Source organism: Haliotis rufescens, unplaced genomic scaffold, assembly GCF_023055435.1.
Source record: "Haliotis rufescens isolate VD_foot unplaced genomic scaffold, xgHalRufe1.0.p SCAF_8, whole genome shotgun sequence".
Taxonomy (NCBI): domain Eukaryota; kingdom Metazoa; phylum Mollusca; class Gastropoda; order Lepetellida; family Haliotidae; genus Haliotis; species Haliotis rufescens.
Genome location: NW_025964372.1, coordinates 53,138,099 through 53,158,929, shown reverse-complemented (window position 1 = coordinate 53,158,929; position 20,831 = coordinate 53,138,099). Strand labels below are relative to the sequence as shown.

Genomic DNA, 20,831 nt, shown 5'->3' with positions numbered 1-20,831 from the left:
GAACACCACTGAACAAACATATCTGTAGAACATCACTGCACAAATATATCTGTAGAACACAACTGAACAAACATATCTGTAGAACACCACTGAACAAACATATCTGTAGAACACCACTGCACAAACAAATCTGTAGAACACCACTGCACAAACATATCTGTGGAACATCACTGCACAAATATATCTGTGGAAGATCACTGCACAAACATATCTGTAGAACATCACTGCACAAACATATCTGTAGAACATCACTGCATAAACATATCTGTAGAACATCACTGCACAAACATATCTGTAGACACATATTTTGACTCATTTTAACACATATTTTGACCCATTTTGACCCATTTTAACACATATTTTGACCCAATTTAAACATATTTTGACCAAGTTGACACATTTTAACACATATTTTGACACACATTTTAACACATATTTTGACCTATTTTAAACATATTTTGACCCTTTTTAACACATATCTTGACCCATTTAAAAAACATTTTGACGTATATTTTGACGTATATTTTGACCCTTAGCACATTTTGACCCATTTTAACACATATTTTGACCAATTTAACACAAATTTTAACACATATTTTGACACACATTTTAACACATATTTTGACCTATTTTAAAAAACATTTTGACCCATATTTTGACCCTTTTTAACACACATTTTAACACATATTTTGACCCATTTTAACACATATTTTGACACACATTTTAACACATATTTTGACCCATTTTAACACATATTTTGACCCATTTTAACACATATTTTGACCCATTTTAACACATATTTTGACCAATTTAACACATATTTTGACCCATTTTAAACATATTTTGACCAATTTAACACACATTGTAACACATATTTTAATACACATTTTCACACATATTTTGACACTTTTTAACACATATTTTGACACACATTTTAACACATATTTTGATTCATTTTAACACATATTTTGACACACATTTTAACATATATTTTGACCCATATTTTGACCCTTTTTAACACACATTTTAACACATATTTTGACCCTTAACACATTTTGACCCATTTTAACAAATATTTTGACCAATTTAACACATATTTTGACCAATTTAACACATATTTTGACACACATTTTAACACATATTTTGACCCATTTTAACACATATTTTCACACATTTTAACATTGATGTTGACCCTTTTTAACACATATTTCGACCTATTTTAACACATATTTCGACCCATTTTAAACATATTTTGACCAATTTAACACACATTGTAACACATATTTTAACACACATATTTTGATACTTTTAACACACATTTTAACACATATTTTGACACACATTTTAACACATATTTTGATTCCTTTTGACACATATTTTGACACACATTTTAACACATATTTTGATTCATTTTGACACATATTTTGACACACATTTTAACATATATTTTGACCCATATTTTGACCCTTTTTAACCCACATTTTAACACATATTTTGACCCTTAACACATTTTGACCCATTTTAACACATATTTTGACCCTTTTTGACACATATTTTGACCCATCGTATTGCCTAAGCCTATGTAAATCATTATTATTTATTGATTGCTCATTGATCTTGTGTGGTTATTTACTGACTACAACACTCAGTTCTGTATGAGTGAGTGATTGAGTGAGTGAGTGAGTGAGTGAGTGAGTGAGTGAGTGAGTGAGTGAGTGAGAGAGTGAGTGAGTTGGGTTTAACGCCACTTTTAACATTATTCCAGTTATATCACGGTGTGTCAGCTTAATGTGGGAGGAAAGCCCGAAGTGATGCAGGTCTCAGACGTTTACCACTTCGGTGAAACCCACGAGCATGGGTATGGTGCTGACAAACCTAGAAACATAATCGGGGCGAACCAGGATTCGAACCCACAATCATAGCTTTCTGGCGTGCCCAAGGGACACAACTCTGCACAGCGAATCGCGGCGCCTTAGACGACTGGGCCACCCCTGCCCCCCCAGTTCTGTATGAACCAATAGCTGGGTTCCCCTTGGGACTCAACACGTAGCAAACTAGTGGCGGGGACAATGCATCGGTGGGTCGCGATGTTTTAAAAAATATCAATTCATTCTTAAATTATTTGTTTGCTTTAATAACTGTAACTCCAAACACTAATTAGTCGTGAAAACTTAAATATTTTCATTTATTGTACTGTACTTCATAATGCCAACTCTAAATCATCAGTGTGCAAGGTATTTGGCCATTCTGTCTATAAAATAGGTATCGCGATACATATTGGATCACAAGGCTGGCAAATCATACCAGCCCCAATGTGAACCAGGATCACAGAAACAGATCATCAGGAAAGTGGAGTCACAATCCAGGAGAAATTCATTACAAACATTCTTCTTAGGATAAAGATAGTGAGGGGTAAAGTAAATGGGTAAAGTAAATGGGTAAAGTAAAGGGGAAAGTAAAAGTGTAAAGAAAAGGGGTGAAGTAAAAGTGTAAAGTAAAAGGGTCAAAGTAAAGGGATAAAGTAAAAGGGGCAAAGTACAGGGGCAAAGTAAAGAGGTAAAGGAAAGGCGCAAACTAAACGGGGCAAAGTACAGGGGTAAAGTAAAGGGGCAAAGTAAAGGGGTAAAGTAAAGGGTCAAAGTACAGGGGTAAAGAAAAGGGGCAAAGAAAAGGAATGAAGTAAAGGGGCAAAGTAAAGGGGCAAAGTAAAGGGGCAAAGAAAAGGGGTAAAGTAAAGGGGTAAAGTAAAGGGGCAAAGTACAGGGGCAAAGTAAAGGGGCAAAGTAAAGGGGCAAAGAAAAGGGGTAAAGTAAAGGGGTAAAGTAAAGGGGCAAAGTACAGGGGCAAAGTAAAGGGGCAAAGAAAAGGGGTAAAGTAAAGGGGCAAAGTACAGGGGTAAAGTACAGGGGTAAAGAAAAGGGGCAAAGAAAAGGGGTGAAGTAAAGGGGCAAAGTACAGGGGTAAAGTAAAGGGGCAAAGAAAAGGGGCAATGTACAGGGGTAAAGTAAAGGGGCAAAGTAAAGGGGCAAAGTAAAGGGGCAAAGAAAAGGGGTAAAGTAAAGGGGTAAAGTAAAGGGTCAAAGTACAGGGGCAAAGTAAAGGGTCAAAGAAAAGGGGTGAAGTAAAGGGGCAAAGTACAGGGGTAAAGTACAGGGGCAAAGTAAAGGGGCAAAGTAAAGGGGTAAAGTAAAGGGGCAAAGAAAAGGGGTGAAGTACAGGGGTAAAGTAAAGGGGTAAAGTAAAGGGGCAAAGAAAAGGGGTGAAGTAAAGGGGCAAAGTACAGGGGTAAAGTAAAGGGGCAAAGTAAAGGGGCAAAGTAAAGGGTCAAAGAAAAAGGGTAAAGTAAAGGGGTAAAGTAAAGGGTCAAAGTACAGGGGTAAAGTAAAGGGGCAAAGTAAAGGGGCAAAGAAAAGGGGTAAAGTAAAGGGGTAAAGTAAAGGGTCAAAGAAAAGGGGTAAAGGGTCAAAGAAAAGGGGTAAAGTAAATAGGGCAAAGTAAAAGTAAAGGGTAAAGAAAAAGGGTAAAGTAAAGGAACCAAGTAAAGGGGTAAAGGAAAGGGGTACAAACCTGGTGGAAATCCTTGGCACCCAGCGGAAGGTTTGCTTTGCAGGAGTTGAGTATTTGTACATCCTTCACCAACACCTCAATCTCCCCAGTGTCCATTCTCTATAACAAATCTCTTCCTACAGACAACAGAACTGGGAAACATGTATTCAGAAGAAGGTCTTGGCGCCTTAAATCTTGTATCGCAATAAAATTCAAACTGACAAACAAAGAAAATATTTCAGCATGGGCAAAGGGTATTTGTTATGATGACACAATAATCATTTGCTTGGCCACCTATCACAGTGGGGAGTTTTGACTGGTGGCAGCCATAGTATAGAGAGCTCTGCAAACAGGCTATCACTGTGAGGAGCTTGTGGTTTAGTATACCAAGGGAAATAACTCTGTGTAGGAGAAACAATTATGTGTTTAAGCCAAGCCAAGCCAAGTAACAGAGAAGTTAAGTGATTTTCTGTTAGTCTGCAATCTGATTATACAAACAAAAAAGTGAATTCTTCTGGAAAAAGTGGTCAGTCGTAAAAAACTTTTCAAAATGAACTATTATGGCATTCGCAAAGACAAACAAAAGCATAAACGTTACTACATTTGGGGTTAGAGGGCAAATTTCGAGATTCTTGTAATGACCGCGCCCACACTGGTGGCAGCGATGTTACCGAGAGTGTAACGAAGGTGTCACGCGCTGGGAAGGAGCTTGTGTTTAAGTATACAAAGGGACATAACTCTGGGTAGGGGAGTAGGCCTGTCTGTGTTTAAGTATACAAAGGGACATAACTCTGAGTAGGGGAGTGGGCCCGTCTGTGTTTAAGTATACAAAGGGACTTCACATTGAGTAGGAGAGTCGGGCCCGTCTGTGTTTAAGTATACAAAGGGACATAACTCTGGGTAGGAGAGTGGGCCCGTCTGTGTTTAAGCATACAAAGGGACATAACTCTAGGTAGGGGAGTAGGCCTGTCTGTGTTTAAGCATACAAAGGGACATAATTCTGGGTAGTAGAGTGGGCCTGTCTCAATCTCATTAAAATCAGATCTTAGTTCTCGCTACCGCTAAACGCGGTAGCGAGAACTAAGATCTGATTTTAATGAGATTGGGCCTGTCTGTGTTTGAGCATACCAAGGGACATAACTGTGCAGAGTGTTGGCCAATATCAGCTGAGGTGAGGCACAGGACATCATCGTCCCACACACTTAGCAGCGCATCACTGTCTCATGTTGCTGCGACTGATGGAGGTTCTACTGAGCCAGCTGGTACGTACCTTGTTCGTCTCTCCATCAGGCCGTTGTTGGACAGTTCCCTCGACCCGCAGAACAGAATCAAATGTCAGAGCTGATAATTTGCTGTCTAAATTTTCCATCTGAAAAAGATGCTGCCATTACATCAGGGCTTCCATCTTGTGCAGTTCACATGCTGATACAGGTCATCATGATTAGAACTGACATAATATTTGCATGAACATCTAAATATATCATGATGATAATCAGCATCAGAAATTGGCACTAGTCCTGTAGTCCTTGCCAAACTGCCCAATAGTTAAGGACTAGTAGAAATTTGCCATTTTTAAGGGGTTTGCGATATGTTATCGTTATAAGGACTAGTAGACAAAAACAGTTCGTTTCCATTAATGCTCCTGTACATTTCCTAGGCCGCAAATTTTCAATTACAGTTCATTGTTTTAACAAAATAGACACAAACATAGATATTTTTAACTTTAAACATGCTATAAGTAATATAAGAAAAAATCCTACCATGATTATGATTATGTGAGTGAATAGTTCAGTGATGTGCGGTGATTGGGTAAGGAGAGACTCAGCTGTCTGGTCTGTATATCGTCTTCAATAAGGTGAGTTTTACATTCCTAGAATGATGGGGGTAAGAAAGTGGGTCGTCGTGTGCACGGGAATAACATCTCACATTGTTTTTCAAGCCGTTTTGGGTTCCACTGGCAATGTCAACATGCGTTTGAAAAACTGATGTTTGACAGCAAAATTTCGTAATTTCTTCCGAACTAACAACATTTTCTGCTATATATAACAGTTAGTACACCTACCTGCTCCTCTGGGACCACAGTCTGGGTTATGCCGTGCCAGTCTCGCAGTATAAAGAACAGACGCATCCTGCGATACTGCAGCCACCCACACAACGTCACATCCTTCCCAACATCCGCAACACGCAACTCCCCGCATGTGTGTGTGCGAGGTGTGAAGCTCACTTTGTCTGGAACCATCAAACATGATATCAGCATAGCACCAGGCAGCAGCATCACTTGCACTGGCAATGTGTCGCTCGACAGGACTGGGTGAACATTGCAGAGGAAGTCACCACTGGTTTGATTGGTTGTTTGTTTTTGTTTAACCCTGCACTCAGCAATATTCCAGCTATATGAAGGCGGTTTGTAAAGAATCGAGTCTGGACAAGAAAATCCAGTGATTGACATCATGAGCATTGATCCACATACTTGGGATACGATGATATGCATCAACCAAGTCAGCGAGTCTGCCCAGCCGATCCCATTGGTCGCCTCTTACAACAAGCATGGTAGCCTTTTATGACAAGCATGGGTTGCTGAAGACCTATTCTACCCCGAGTCTGCAAGGAGACACCACTGTTCATATCCAAAAGGTATTTTGGACATGGCTTACATGGAATAATTTCATTTGGGAGAAAACAATTAGTCCATCTCCATCTTCAGAAACCGCCTCCGTGGTCTAGTAGTAGAGCGTCCGCCCGGAGAGCGGAAGGTCCGGGGTTCGATCCCCAGCCGCGTCATATTAAAAGACGTTAAAAGATGGTACTTGTTGTTACCCTGTCTGGCGCTCGGCATTAAGGGGCTAAAACAAGGACTGGTCGCCTCTGAGTCAGTATACTGTGTCTGAATGGGGTATTCATGTTCAACTGCGGCATGGTATCTCAGTGAGCTAGCACTATAAATCGGCATCAGTCCGGACTAGAACAAGCAGCCACACAAACACAAACACATACACATACATGCACGTCGCCATATAAGTGCAATAATCTTGGACGCGACGTTAAACCCAATTTCACCTCAACTCACCTCACAATTCTCAGACTAACAGACTAATCGTGGTGTCAAACCATGTATGAGTTTACAGCACCTTCAGCAATATTCTGATGACACAGGTCTCCAGATAAATTGTTTTAGCCATTGAGTATTTACTAAAATGTTATCACTCTCATCAGGTCTTGAAAGCTTTCCTTGGGTTGTCAAACTATTTTAATCCCTTGGGTCCAGTCTATTGGGTATTTCACACCAACGAGTAGACATTTAAAAAAAAAACAATCTGCTTGGAAAATCGCATGATCTCGCAACACATGTTTAATTAACAACAATAAGAAAGACATAGCACCTTCCTTCAAGCCTTATTCACTGAGAGTGCTCATGTGTGTATGCGTGATGCCTTCACTCCATCAGTAACTACAGATCTGTATAGAAATACACTCATATAAAACGAAAAGGATACAATAGGTAATGATGAAGAACGTTATTATACTATTGGGTTTTCTTAATTTTGCAAATTGGTATGCAAACAACTCAAAATTATTTGGGTAATGGAGACTTTTTATCGTGAGCTCTGATAACAGGAATTGCAACAATGATCTTCAAACTTTGTCATCATTCAGGACACTGAGACGGAGTGAATGCTTTTGTTAACTCTCTTTTCAATGTCATGCCCCCAGTTTTGTCAACGTTCACAAGGCGAGTCCGATTAATTAAATAGTGATCCACATGTCATTTTATTTTAAGGGTGCTATGGTTTATTCTCCGAATGAAAATGAAGGTATGATGTCAGAAATAAGAAAGATGGTCTAAGATCTGAGTGAGTAAAGACGATTCAAGAGCTGATATAGTAAAGGATATCCAAGGGCTGAGATAGTAAAGAAGATCCAAGAGTTGAGATAGTAAACAGAGCTCCAGATAAGCTGCGTATCTGCGTAAAATACGCATCAGACATGCAGAAATACGCAGTAAAATAAAATCCAAGCGTATCAAATACGCAACGAACATTACAGATACGCTACAAAAATAAAACTTGTGCATATCATCAAAATATTGTGAAGTAACCCTGCCAATTCGATTAGCAAATCAGCAACTTATTTTGAAATTATAAACGGGCATTCCGACAACCTTGCCAAACTCCACGATGACAGTTACATCATGATCATTTGCCATCACACTTTCTTGTGGAAGTATCGTGGTATTTTTGAGTCCTATAAAGCTCTCGAAACCACACGACACCAGTTTGCAGGGACTTGATGAATAGTGTTTTTAAATATTTAACTTAAATACCCACATGTGTAAAAACTAGTGGGTAACAGAAATTAGAATTACTGATACCAAATGATTTTAAAATGCATGGGTAAAATACCCACAACACCAAAAGCTTATCTGCAGCTCTGGTAAAGAATGTCCAAGAGCAGATAGTAAAGGAGGTCCAAGAGCTGATATTGTATAGAAGGTCCAAGAACATATAGTAAAGGAGGTCCAAGAGCAGATAGTATAGTAAAGGAGATTCTCAAGTTTCCAGTTTTCAATAACTCTGCTATGTCAGATGTAAAGAAGGTCCAATTGGGCAAGGTCTGAGAGAGTAAAAGAGGTCAAACTAGGCAGGAGCTGTGACAGGAACATGAAGACAGGCACATGGTTAGCTGCAATGTCATAAAGAGTCACCAGTTTGCCGGACACTTGTCAGGTGCATCTCACAGGTCACAACAGGGTTGGGGAGTTGGGCACTTACGGGGCACGCTTTTTCAGGTTTCTGTTACAACCGTGTGGAGAATCAAACTTTAAAATAGGCTAATGAGTTTACCTAATTAGCCAATACCCTACCACGTCATGACAGGCACTATCACAAATAATTAGTGCTCATTTACCAAGTCAACACTTATTGTTTACCTATATGTGCATGTGCAGTAACCATATTCTCCGCGAAAGTTGATAACAATTGTACGGAGTTTCCTCAAATTACATTAGATTAATTTGTTAATAGAGATAGCTAACCAATACCCTGCCTCATAACTAACCATAAGGATCGTTAAGTGGTGCCTAACCCAAAGGATCGTAAAGGGGTGTTTGACATGCAAGACTTGAAGTGGTGTCCAACCCATAGGATCGAAAGGGGTGCTTGATCAGAAAGGGGATCCAAGGGCTAAGGATAGAGTTGGAGGTAACCCACCCAGACCCTAACACAACTAACCCTAAGGATCGAAGTGTCAAGCGAGATCTGTGAAGCGAAGGCCACAGTCGATAGTCTGATCCATATTAGCGCTGCAGTAGTAAGGAGTGCCCGTTTAACGCCATTGGTACCAAGGATTGACAGCTGTAAATATGGAATAACAGGTGAAATGTGAATTATCCTGAACAAATCTTCCTACCGGTAACGACATTCGAGGACAAATATCTATGGAAAGAACATCGTGGCCGAGTGTGATGTAATAATGCACATCTCAAAATCGAGCAGACGTTTTTCGCCGCCATGCTTTACACCGGAAGCGGAAAAGTATACCTTTGGGTTATACTAAATCCGCCTTAAGGACATGAAATGGACGAGAGTTATTTGAGAATGAAATCCTTCCCATATTCATGAGAAATAGCAAATGAACGGTAATAAAAAAGATATTTGTATGAAGTAATTGAGAATTAGATAACTATAAAAGGTAACAAAAAGCAGAATTGTCACTTGTGTCACCGTAATCATTCGTCGGATTTCGTTTTATATTTGAATTCGTAATTTCGAATTAATCAGCCAGATGGCAGGCGATGGGAGTCGTCTGACAAGAGTGTTTTCGGCATAATTCGATGTGGTTATGCATTGAAAAAAACTTAGCGTTCAAGTCATGGCACAATCATATCTATCTTTATGTTAGTTTGCGTAGAACGTCTCCATGAATATGTAAGAAAGGTTGTCACAGAAGAGGATGGTTGTGATTGACAGCTCGCTACTGTTGAATCTCACGATGCTCCACCGTGTATTGTTTATCAAGTGATCACGACACTCTCGGATATCTACTTTAAAAGATATGCTGTTATTTGTTAATTTTTATTTATTTGTTAGGCACGATAATATTGAAACTGGAAGGGATACAAACTCTTTATTTTTTAAGGCCGACTTAAGACTTTGATGCTTGAATTTGATCAAGCAGATCATATTTGTTAAGATACATCTACGTGATCAGTCAACATTAACACACAATGTCGTTGTTCAAACGTTTGCTTGGTGGCTCAAACCAAGATGTTTCCAAAGGCTCCCCACCCCAGGGAATGCAAGCCATGGGAGCTCAGCTGCAGAGAAAGTTTGCCAAAGGAGTACAGTATAACAGTGAGTTGGGAAGGAGTCTATGGTCTCCATTTCTCCATGGTGCAGTGGATAGAGTGACTGCCCAGGGGCGAATGATTATTGGTTCGATCCCTACCAGCATCATATTAAAACATGTTAAAATATGGTACTTGTTGTTACCCTTCCTGGTGTTCAGAATAAGAGGCTAAAACAAGGCTCTTTTGGTTCAGAGTCAGTATAAAAAATAATGTGGGATATCCATGTTAAACTGTGGCATGGTATATCAGTGGGCAAGCATTATAGAACTGACAAGTTCAGACGAGTACTAGCAGCCACACACACATGCATCAGACAGCTATATGAGTGCAATAATCTTGAAAGTGATGCTTAACCTCGTCACCTACCTGTAACTTCCCCGCACCTCATGTGGTAGATTTACTGATCGTCTTAAGTCTGTCTTGACCAGTTTCTGCGGACTAGACAATCATGACAATATACTTGTAAAACTGTTAATAAAATAATTTCTCACTTGAATTAATAAAAAAATATCTATGACTATATTATGCTTTCATTTTCAGTGAAAATTGTGATTCGAGGTGACCGAAATACTGGTAAGACCTGCTTGTTCCATCGCCTGCAAGGCCAGCCCTTCAAGGAGGAATACATCCCTACCGATGAAATACAGGTGGGTTCAGCTGTGACTTAGGGTTTTACCCCACATTTAGCAATGTATAAAACACCCATCTGCCCGACAATCCGAGACACTCCAGTTTAATGACTGATGGTCAGTTAGGAAAGGTTCCACCCCTGATGGGGTTATTTTTGTTTTTCCCTAAATTTCCTGAGCATTCTAGTTTTAATTCCATGTAAGAGGTCACTTAATTGTAAATGTTAAACACATTATTCAGTCACTTCCGCGTATGGTGATATCAAGTTTCTACTATTCTTATGTTTACGCTTTTGTTACTTTTGTTTGTTAGTCTAGAAGGTTCTGGACTGGCAACATTTTAACTGGTCTGGTAACTTTGCAGAGCTGCCAGTCCAGTTGTTCATCTGAAAATTGGGAAATTTTATACACTGCATTTAGCTGTATTCAAGCTATATTGAGGCAACCAGTGAGTAGCTGGTCAAGACATTGATGAAGATGAAATACCGTAAATAAGAGAAGTAACCATGGTAACAAAGGACTGTGTCTTTAGGTAGCCAGCATCCACTGGAACTACCGCGCCACCGACGATGTTGTGAAAGTGGAAGTGTGGGATGTTGTGGACAAGGGTAAGAAGAAGCGGAAGTCAGATGGGCTCAAGTTGGACAACGCTGCTGATAGCGTAAGTTGTACATTCATTGCATCATGTTTATTTGTTTGGGGTTCATTCCGCAATCAGCAAAATTATACTTTATAGCTGTCAGCCTGGGACAGCATGACAAACCAGTGTTTGACATTATGAGCATCATCTTATGCCATCAAAATAATAGTGATCTATTTTAATAGAGCCATGTCTCAGCTATTATGACCCTAGTCAGTGGATCAGTGTGCCCTTGATTTTCATTCTCATCTGCCTGTATGGAACTAGGAGGTTAACACAAGGTGTGCCCTTTGAGGTCTTGGTGCGCCCTTTGAGGTCTTGGTGTGCCCTTTAGGATCTTTAGGTGCCCTTTGAGGTCTTGGTGTGCCTTTTGAGGTCTAGATGTGCCCTTTGAGGTCTAGATGTGCCCTTTGAGGTCTAGCTGTGCCCTTTGAGGTCTAGATGTGCCCTTTGAGGTCTAGCTGTGCCCTTTGAGGTCTAGCTGTGCCCTTTGAGGTCTAGATGTGCCCTTTGGGATCTAGGTTTGCCCTTTTGAGGTCTTGGTGTGCCCTTTAGGATCTTTAGGTGCCCTTTGGGATTTAGGTGCCGTTTGAGGTCTTGGTGTGCCCTTTTGAGGTCCTGGTGTGCCCTTTAGGATCTTTAGGTGCCCTTTGGGATTTAGGTGACGTTGGAGGTCTTGCATCTTCCCGAGGCAAGAGACTTTAAAAGTCCAGTTTCGACCCTTGCCGAACTAGGCTTCAATTACTGGGCTCGATCGTACCGCCACCAGCGGCTATTACCTGTTATGTCCCTTCTAAGCCTCTCCTATGTACCAATCTGATTCCACCTCTCGTATCACTTGCGTTTGCTTCACACAAAATGGTGGCGCGCGGTCAGGATGATCTGATCGATAATCAAGTTCTATATCATGATAAAACAGGTCTTACAGTTTACGAACCGGATTTCGATTTCGGTGCACAATTTTGATTGGACTATGCATAGACTCGTTAGTCCAGCCAAAATGTAAATCCATAATACCAGCCTAGTTCGGCAAGGGTGGAAACTGGACTTTTATAGTCAGTTAACTCTCTTGCCTCCGGAAGATAGAGGTCTTGGTGTGCCCTTTGAGGTCTAGGTGTGCCGTTTGAGGTTTTGGTGTCCCCTTTGAGGTCTTGATGCGCCCTTTGTGGTTTTAGTGCGCCCTTTGAGATCTGAGTGCGCCCTTTGGGATCTAAGTGCGCCCTTTGGGATCTAGGTACCCCTTGAGGTCTTGGTGTTCAGTTTGGGATTTAGGTGTGCCCTTTGAGGTCTTGATGCGCCCTTTGTGGTCTTAGTGCGCCCTTTGAGATCTAAGTGCGCCCTTTGGGATCTAGGTACCCCTTGAGGTCTTGGTGTTCAGTTTGGGATTTAGGTGTGCCCTTTGAGGTCTAGGTTTGCCCTATGGGAGGATCTAGGTGCGCCCTTTGAGGTCTAGGTGTGCCCTTTGGGATTTAGATGCCCTTTGGGGTCTAGGTGTCCCCTTAGGGGTTTATGTGTGTTCTTTGGGGTCTTGGTGTCCCCTTAGGGGTTTATGTGTGTTCTTTGGGGACTTGGTGTCCCCTTAGGGGTTTATGTGTGTTCTTTGGGGTCTAGGTGTCCCCTTAGGGGTTTATGTGTGTTCTTTGGGGTCGAGGTGTCCCCTTAGGGGTTTATGTGTGTTCTTTGGGGTCTTGGTGGTATGTTGTAACTGCTGATGTTGTTTCTGATGCTGTTACTGTAACTGGTGATGATTTTTATGTTGCTGAAGGCATTGTGGATGATTATGTTGCAGAAGATGTTGCTGATTTTACTGATGATGTTACTGTTTGTGCAGGCTTTAGAGGAACCGTGTCTGGATGCAGAGTTCCTCGATGTTTACAAAGGAACTCACGGTGTCATCTTCGTCTATGACATCACAAAACAGTGGTAAGTACAGATGTGGTTTTCTACAAAAAGCACCAAATTCAAATCTGTTTTTCTCCACAGGTAGAAATATGTTTGAACAACTTTGTATTCACGGTTCCAAAGGTAGTAGTCATGGTAATATGACACAGTGAGGTTTTGCCATGTTTTCAGCAGGCAGGAGGCTGCTGTACTTGGCACATGTTCAACTAAAATACTCCCAATCATATTGTTTATGAGTAATATTTGATGTTCAATATGTTTATCTCTCAGTACTGGTTCCTTTAGAATCATGCAAGGAACTATAGCTATGGAAACAGATCTTTCTTTTTCTCATTTTATTCATTTTTGATCAACAGAATGTGCAGGATTTCTTGTTATTAGATGTGTTGAACTCCTGCAGGACCCATGTCCTCGATGCTGCTCATCCCACCCAAACATTAAGCAAGTCCAGAGGACTTTGTTTCATATGCTCGTGGAAACCCTGACTGTATTGAAACATTGATGCATTTAGTATATACAATGAAAACCTGTCATGTGGTCAGTAGCGTGACAGTTTCAGGGAGGGTTTCACTCACCGGAATATATTTCAGGACATTCACGTATGTTGAGCGTGAGATAGAGCGGATACCGTCTCATATTCCCATCATCGTCCTGGGCAACCACCGAGACATGGGCCACCACAGGACTGTCATCGAGGACAAGGCCCGGGTATTTGTGGAGAGTGTACAGAAAGACAGGTCAGTTTCGGGGCGGTCGGGTAGCCTAGTGGTTTAAGCGTTCGCTCATCACGCCGAAGACCCGGGTTCGATTCCCGACATGGGTACAATGTGTGAAGCCCATCTCTGGTGTCCCCCGCCGTGATATTGCTGGAATATTGCTAAAAGCGGCGTAAAATCATACTCACTCACTCACTCAGGTCAGTTTCACTGGACACCTGGCGTCATCCCACATATTTTCTTGACCAGAGTTAGTGAGAAAACATACAACTTTATGGATAACAACTTCTGGATAATTGCACGTAGCGACATTCGATATACATTCTGACAACCTTATCATTAATATCAAGATTGTGTGACAACAACCAAATGATGATAGGTATAAATGCATGACATGTTGTGATAAGCAGCAGATTAACATTGACAACAACAGGTAATAGTACCCTGACCCCACACTCACCTGGTACCTTATGAAATTCAAAGACTTCTTGTCAGCCCTGGAGAAGAATGAGCTATTATTGTTGACTCCCTCTTGTTTAATGCAACGCTCCTCAGATCGCTGACTGAGACCTAGTCAGACCCAACCAGACAGTTGATGCTTCTGCAGCCTATATCAGCTGTTATACCTATATTGGCTGCTATACCTATATTGGGCTGCTTTACCTATATTGGCTGTTATACCTATATTGGCTGCTATACCTATATTGGCTGTTATACATATATTAGCTATTATACCTCTATTGGCTGTTATACCTATATCAGCTGTTATACCTCTGTTGACTGTTATACCTATATTGGCTGTTATACCTATATCAGCTGTTATACCTATATTGGCTGTTATACCTATATTGGCTATTATACCTCTATTGGCTGTTATACCTATATCAGCTGTTATACCTCTATTGGCTGTTATACCTATATTAGCTGTAATACCTATCAGCCGTTACACCTACAGGCTGTGTTTCAGGACGGAGGGTTCAGCACAAGCCCGGTATGCAGAGTGTTCCATGAGGAACGGGTTTGGCCTCAAGTTCCTCCACATGTTCTTCAACCTCCCCTTCCTCCAGCTTCAGGTAACTGTTGATCCGTCCTTGACCTTTTGGTTGCGTCCACCATGTTGGCATTTTACCCATTTGACCATGCGGAAGCCTTATTTACTGGGAGAATATGCCAGACTCTTTCGTGGTCCACTAATCTATGTATTGTAATTGCGTCCCTCAGGTATTCCGACTGTCTCTATGGTCTAGTGGTAGATTGTCCGCCCGGAAAGCAGAACGTCCTGGGTTCGATCCTCAGCCAAAAGACTTTAAAAGATTGTACTTGTTGTTACCCTGCCTGGCACTCGGCATTGGTTGGCTTGGAGTCAGTATACTGTGTCTGAGTAGGGTGTTCATGTTAAACTGTGGCAATTTATCTCAGTGAGCTAGCACTATAAATCAGCATCAGTCCGGACTAGTACAAACAGCCACATGGTGATGGTGTGTTCAGATCCCAAACTTGCCTGTTTATGAGTCTTGGATTGCCAGCATCATACCCTTGCTATGGTAACTGTCAATATAACTGAAATAATTTTTACATCAGTGTTATGTTGTGTGTGACACCCTGTTGTGTGTGACACCGTGCTGTGTGACACCCAGTGTTATCTGTGACACCTGGTGTTATGTGTGACACCTGGTGTTGTGCATGACGTGTTGTGTGACACCTGATGCGTTGTGTGACACCCCGTGTTGTGTGTGACACCTGGTTCTGTGTGACACCTGGTGTTGTGTGAGGCACCCTGTTTTGTCTGAGACACCTGGTGTTATGTGTGACGCCGGTTGTTGTGTGTAACCCCTGATGCACTGTATGACACCTGGTGCTCTGTAATGTAGAGGGAGACGCTACTGAAGCAGCTGGAGACCAACACACAGGACATGCTGTCCACAGTGGCAGAGCTGGACATCCACGACGACTCCGAGGAGCAAAACTATGACATGTGAGTCAACACACACATACAACACACATGTGAGTCAACACGCATACAACACATGTCATACACACACAATTCACGAGTCAACACATGCACACATTAGTCAACACATGCACAACACACATGTGAGTCCACACATGCACACCACACATGTGAATCAACACATGCACAACACGTGAATCAACACACAACACACATGTGAGTCAACACGCATACAACACATGTCATACACACACAACACATGTGAGTCAACACATGCACAACACACATGTCAATCAACACATGCACAACATGCATGTGAATCACACACACACAACGCATGTGAATCAACACATGCACAACACATGTGAGTCAACACACAACTCGCATGTTAATCAACACAGGCACAACGCACATGTGAGTCAACACATGCACAACTCACATGTTAATCAACACATGCACAACTCACATGTTAATCAACACATGCACAACTCACATGTTAATCAACACACAACTCACATGTTAATCAACACATGCACAACACAAGTGTGAGTCAACACATGCACAACACAAGTGTGAGTCAACACACAGCACATGTATGATTCAACACATACACAGCGCAAATATGAGTTAACACACAGCACACATGAGTCAGCACATGCTCAACACACATGTGAGTCAACACATGCACAACACACATGTGAGTCCACACATGCACAACACACATGTGAGTCCACACATGCACAACACACGTGAATCAACAGATGCACAACACACATGTGAGTCAACACATGCACAACACACATGTGAGTCCACACATGAACAACACACATGTGAGTCCAGACAAGCACAACATACATGTGAATCAACACATGCACAACACAAATGTGAATGAACAGATGCACAACACACGTGAATCAACACACAACACACATATGAGTGAACACATTCACAACACATATGAGTCCACACATGCACAACACACATGTGAATGAACAGATGCACAACACACGTGAATCAACACACAACACACATATGAGTGAACACATTCACAACACATATGAGTCCACACATGCACAACACAAATGTGAATAAACAGATGCACAACACACATGTGAATCAACACATGCACAACACAAATGTGAATGAACAGATGCACAACACACGTGAATCAACACACAACACACATATGAGTGAACACATTCACAACACATATGAGTCCACACATGCACAACACACATGTGAATGAACAGATGCACAACACACGTGAATCAACACACAACACACATATGAGTGAACACATTCACAACACATATGAGTCCACACATGCACAACACAAATGTGAATGAACAGATGCACAACACACATGTGAATCAACACATGCACAACACAAATGTGAATGAACAGATGCACAACACACGTGAATCAACACACAACACACATATGAGTGAACACATTCACAACACATATGAGTCCACACATGCACAACACACATGTGAATGAACAGATGCACAACACACGTGAATCAACACACAACACACATATGAGTGAACACATTCACAACACATATGAGTCCACACATGCACAACACACATGTGAATGAACAGATGCACAACACACGTGAATCAACACACAACACACATATGAGTGAACACATTCACAACACATGTGAGTCCACACATACACAACACACATGTGAATCAACAGATGCACAACACACGTGAATCAACACACAACTCACATGTTAATCAACACATTCACAACACATGTGAGTCCACACACACACAACACACATGTGAATCAACACATGCATAACACACATGTTAATCAACACACAACTCACATGTGAAACAACACATGCACAACACAAGTGTGAGTCAACACATGCACAACACACGTGAATCAACACATGCACAACATACATGTTAATCAACACACAACTCACACATGAATCAACACATGCACAACTCACATGTTAATCAACACACAACTCACATGTGAAACAACACATGCACAACACACATGTGAATCAACACATGCACAACACACGTGAATCAACACATGCACAACATACATGAATCGACACATGCATAACACACGTGAATCAACACACAACACACATATGAGTGAACACATGCACAACACACATGTGAATCAACACATGCACAACACATGTGAATCAACACATGCATAACACACATGTGAATCAACACATGCACAACACACGTGAATCAACACATGCACAACACATGTGAGTCAACACATGCACAACACATGTGAATCAACACATGCACAACACACATGTGAATCAACACATGCACAACACACGTGAATCAACACATGCACAACACATGAATTGACACATGCACAACACATGAATCAACACATGCACAACACACGTGAATCAACACATGCACAACACACATGTGAATCAACACATTCACAACACACGTGAATCAACACACAACACACATATGAGTGAACATATGCACAACACTCGTGAATCAACACACAACACACATGAATGAACACATGCACAACACATGTGAATCAACACGAGCACAACACACGTGAATCAACACACAACTCACATGTTAATCAACACATTCACAACACATGTGAGTCCACACACACACAACACACATGTGAATCAACACATGCACAACTCACATGTTAATCAACACACAACTCACATGTTAATCAACACATGCACAACACTCGTGAATCAACACACAACACACATGAGTGAACACATGCACAACACATGTGAATCAACACGAGCACAACACACGTGAATCAACACACAACTCACATGTTAATCAACACATTCACAACACATGTGAGTCCACACACACACAACACACATGTGAATCAACACATGCACAACTCACATGTTAATCAACACACAACTCACATGTTAATCAACACATGCACAACACAAGTGTGAGTCAACACATGCACAACACACGTGAATCAACACATGCACAACATACATGTTAATCAACACACAACACACATGTGAAACAACACATGCACAACATACATGTGAAACAACACATGCACAACACACATGTGAAACAACACATTCACAACACACATGTGAATCAACACATGCACAACAAACATGTGAGTCAAAACAACACATGTGAATCAACACATGCAAGACTCAAGACTCAAGACTCTTTTATTCTGTAATAAAGGCCTCCAGCCCAGAGTACATGTGTAAATAATCAAGTCAACAATTTTAAGTTACAAACAACAATTACAATCATTAAGAAGAGATCTACTATAATCATCAAGAGGAGGTGAAGCATTCGTAAACTGTATATAGAGTTGTCTCCCTTTAACCTATGAGATAAACCTGCCTTGCCTGTGTGCATTTAACAATATAAAGTGCTTAAGATTCTGACAAAGAATTATCTGTCATAACTTTCTCAAATTTGTCGAGAGTACAAAGATTACTAGTACAAGTACTTGGCAAAAGCATATTTCTGAATTTGTTATACAAGTAACATGATGTAATAAAATGAACTTCATCCTCCACAATTGATACACTCAGATTATCAAAACAATATTTACATACTCTATCCTCTCTAGCAACACCTCCCCACCGCCCAATTTCAACAGCCAGTTTGTGGTTACCACATCTGAATCGACTAAGAACAATTCTTAAATTTGTACTCTTCATATTGTGCAAATACCTTTCAGGCTCCAACACTGATTTGATAATAGAATAATTATAAAGCTTACTTGTTTCACTTATAGATAGTGCCCAAGTTTGTTTCCAACAATCCTGCAACCTTTCCCTACAAATTCTAAGGAAATGGGTTATGTCACCAACACCAAACTAGACCAAATCCAAGTCTGTTCAACAGATATTTTATTCTAGTTGCCCATGTGGCTCTACCAGCCCCATCTAACTGATATAACATCAGATAGCAAGCCTTAGGATACCTATTTGTGGACATGTTTAATATTTTCAGCCAATACTTAATTGAATTGAACATGGTTGTTACATGTAATGGATACCGTCCTAGCTCCCCATACAAGACTGCTGCTGGAGTGTTTGAATTAACATGGAGAACTTTTCTAAGAAATTTGCAGTGCACATTTTCTATAACTTGGACACTTTCAAATCCCCAAACACATGATGCATAACATAAGACTGGAGAAACCATCCTATCAAATAGAAACAAGGACTCTTTAATGTTAAGCTTAGACTTTTTCAAGAATCCAAACAAAATATACAGAGCTTTTTCTCCTTGTTGTGCCAGGGTACTTCTTGCCAAACTCCATGAGAGCTTAGGGGTGAAAAACACGCCAATATACTTATAAGCGGATACTGCTTCCAGAGGAATACCATCATAATGCCACTTTCCCTTTTTTGTTACTATACCACCTCTTCGGAATACCATGACTTATGTTTTCTCCAAATTAACCCTCATCCCATACTGATTGCAAAATCCTCCTAAACAATCTATCTGATTCTGTAACCTTCTAACAGAATCTCCAACATTAGCAATATCATCTGCAAACATTATCAAATTGATGTTTTCAGCATACTCATTGACAAAAATACCCTTGCAATCATTAAACCTGTAATTAGCTCATTCAAAAACAGGGTGAATAACAGTGGGCTTATCATACACCCTTGCCTGGTTCCTATTGTACACTCAAAGAACTCAGACAGTGAAGACTTGTTAACTAGAACACATGATTTTAGCTGACTATACAGAGATGAAATAACTGTGAAAAATTTACCTTTAACACCTTTTTGTAAAAGTACATATTTCAATAAATGGTGCTGGACGCTGTCGAATGCCTTCGAAAAGTCTATGAATAAACAATAGCTGCGCCCTTTTGACTTGGAGAGGTATTTCTGAATAACCGATTGTAATACAAATATATTGTCTATGGTGCTATATCCATTTCTGTAGCCAGCTTGTTCCTCATACAGCTTTTCTTTTTCTTCACACCAGCCAACAAGTCTATTACTTAGTATTTTGGTAAAGGCCTTTCCAATTACTGATAACAAAGATATTCCCCTATAATTATTAGGATCTGTTTTTTCACCTTTTTTTATGAATAGGAAATATTATTGCCT

At 40.7% G+C, this 20,831-nt stretch overlaps 2 protein-coding genes across 5 annotated transcripts in view; one reads left to right on the top strand and one right to left on the bottom strand.

Moving 5' to 3' along the window:
- The window catches only part of LOC124145591 (aspartate--tRNA ligase, mitochondrial-like), a 60,214-nt gene extending 51,126 nt beyond the window's left edge, over nucleotides 1-9,088 (bottom strand). Inside the window, exons 1-4 of one of the 2 annotated variants that reach the window (XM_048389128.1) lie at nucleotides 8,953-9,088; nucleotides 5,609-5,775; nucleotides 4,817-4,915; nucleotides 3,568-3,666 (exon numbers count right to left, since the gene is read on the bottom strand). In XM_048389128.1, the coding sequence (XP_048245085.1) occupies nucleotides 3,568-3,666; nucleotides 4,817-4,915; nucleotides 5,609-5,775; nucleotides 8,953-9,055 (468 nt within the window). In that variant the 5' untranslated portion in view covers nucleotides 9,056-9,088. The other variant, XM_048389129.1, reaches the window with a different exon arrangement.
- A 217-nt stretch (nucleotides 9,089-9,305) lies between these two features.
- LOC124145592 (rab-like protein 6) overlaps nucleotides 9,306-20,831 on the top strand; it is a 31,826-nt gene continuing 20,300 nt past the window's right edge. For all 3 annotated transcript variants that reach the window (XM_048389127.1, XM_046515417.2, XM_046515416.2), the window contains exons 1-7: nucleotides 9,306-9,896; nucleotides 10,433-10,539; nucleotides 11,054-11,182; nucleotides 12,993-13,084; nucleotides 13,654-13,800; nucleotides 14,747-14,852; nucleotides 15,651-15,754. In XM_048389127.1, coding sequence (XP_048245084.1) covers nucleotides 9,770-9,896; nucleotides 10,433-10,539; nucleotides 11,054-11,182; nucleotides 12,993-13,084; nucleotides 13,654-13,800; nucleotides 14,747-14,852; nucleotides 15,651-15,754 — 812 coding nt within the window. In that variant the 5' untranslated portion in view covers nucleotides 9,306-9,769. The remainder of the gene's footprint in view (nucleotides 9,897-10,432; nucleotides 10,540-11,053; nucleotides 11,183-12,992; nucleotides 13,085-13,653; nucleotides 13,801-14,746; nucleotides 14,853-15,650; nucleotides 15,755-20,831) is intronic.